The sequence below is a fragment of the Nestor notabilis genome, unplaced genomic scaffold, assembly GCF_000696875.1.
Source record: "Nestor notabilis isolate BGI_N333 unplaced genomic scaffold, ASM69687v1 scaffold17796, whole genome shotgun sequence".
Classification (NCBI taxonomy): Eukaryota; Metazoa; Chordata; class Aves; order Psittaciformes; family Psittacidae; genus Nestor; species Nestor notabilis.
Window position 1 is genome coordinate 1 of NW_009932577.1, and position 1574 is coordinate 1574.

At 58.5% G+C, this 1574-nt stretch overlaps 1 protein-coding gene across 1 annotated transcript in view; it reads right to left on the bottom strand.

The window, feature by feature from the left end:
• Positions 1 to 14: 14 nt before the first annotated feature.
• Positions 15 to 1574, bottom strand: part of LOC104407250 (E3 ubiquitin-protein ligase DTX1) — a gene marked incomplete at both ends in the record, with an annotated part of 2144 nt that continues 584 nt past the window's right edge. The window contains 5 exons of the mRNA XM_010016478.1: positions 15 to 35; positions 855 to 944; positions 1017 to 1178; positions 1284 to 1442; positions 1526 to 1574. The exon at positions 1526 to 1574 is cut by the window's right edge and continues 5 nt beyond it. Coding sequence (XP_010014780.1) covers positions 15 to 35; positions 855 to 944; positions 1017 to 1178; positions 1284 to 1442; positions 1526 to 1574 — 481 coding nt within the window. The remainder of the gene's footprint in view (positions 36 to 854; positions 945 to 1016; positions 1179 to 1283; positions 1443 to 1525) is intronic.

Consider the following 1574-nt stretch of genomic DNA (forward strand, 5'->3'; position numbering starts at 1 on the left):
CGCCTGCCCCGGGCCACGATCAGCAGCTTCAGCCCCTGCGGCAGGCGGGCACGGCCGTGGCTGGCCCCACAGCACCCCCAGCCCTCCTCCCACCCGGCATGGCATGGCACAGCACCCCAGGGGCAGGATTCATCCCATCACGGTGCCCACAAGTGCCACCCTTGCCTGTGGCACATCCCAGCCCCACAGCGGCACTGCTGTGTCCTCCCCATCCCTTCCCAGTCCTTCCCATTCTATCCCAGCCTTACCATTCTATTCGACTCCATTCCTTTTCTTCCCACGTCATCTGATCTCTTCGCAGACTATCCCATCTCATCCCTTCCCATTCTATTCCATCTTTATAATTCTTCATTCTATCCCATCCCACCCCATCCCGTCCCATCCTATACCATACCATTGCCATCCCATCCCCATCCCATCCCTTCCCATCCCATCCCTTCCCATGCTATCCCTTCCCACCCCATTCTAACCCATCTTTATCATTCTTCAATCTATATCATTCCACCCCATCTCTTCCCACCCCATACCACCCCAGTCCTACCCTGTTTCCTTCCCATCCAATTGCCATTCCATCCCAGTCTATCAGGTCTTTATCATTCTTCATTCTATCCCAGCCCAACCCATCCTTTCCCATCCCATCCCTTCCCATCCCATCCCATCCGATCCCATCTCATCCCTCCCATCCCATCCCACCCAATCCCATCTTTATCATTCTTCATTCTATATCATTCCATCCCATCTCTTCCCACTCCATACCATCCCATTCCCATTCTGTTTCCTTCCCATCTGATTGCCATTCCATCCCATTCTTATCATTCTTCATCCCATCCCATTCCCACCCTGGGCTCCCTCACCTTCCTGCCCTTCTCATTGTCGGGCAGGTAGCAGTGGCGCGGGAAGCCACGTGCCGTGAACCTCTTCCCGGGATTGGGATGCTCGGGGCCCTGGTGGGAATGCAGCGGCTGAGCGGGTGTCCAGGAAGTGGGGGGTGCCCATCCCAGCAGTGGGATCCTCACCTGGATACCAGTGGGAATGTCGTAGACAATCCGGATGGTTTTGGAGTCGGTGTAGCCCGGGAGGGAATGGGGGATGAGGTGGAATTCCATCTTCCCGGGGGGCTGCGTGCCTGTCTTCTCCCCATAAATGGCCTTACAAGTGGGGCACTGCAGGCTGCCATCCTGCACCGGAACGAGGGGGACATCAGGGACAGCACCGACCTTCCCCAGCACCCACCAGGGGATGGGCGACCGCGGGAGGGTGCCCCATGGCAGGGACCCTCTCACCTTGTTGCCGTTGTTGTACATGGCCAGGAGGCAGAGGAGGTGGTACATGTGCCCACACTTGCCCAACTTGCCCACCAGCTCCGGCTTGATGCCCCTGTGGCTCAGCACACCCTCATAGCCAGAGGAGGTGACCAGGCGCTCCATGCAGATGGTGCAATCCTGCCAGGAACAGGTCCGGATGGGATGGGGAGGTGACCCCCGGCTCCCAGCCCCAGCTGCAGTGCCCAGGGATCCCCACTCACCTCATCTGGGGGGTTCTTCACCTTCTGGATGTACCGACGGACCACGTCC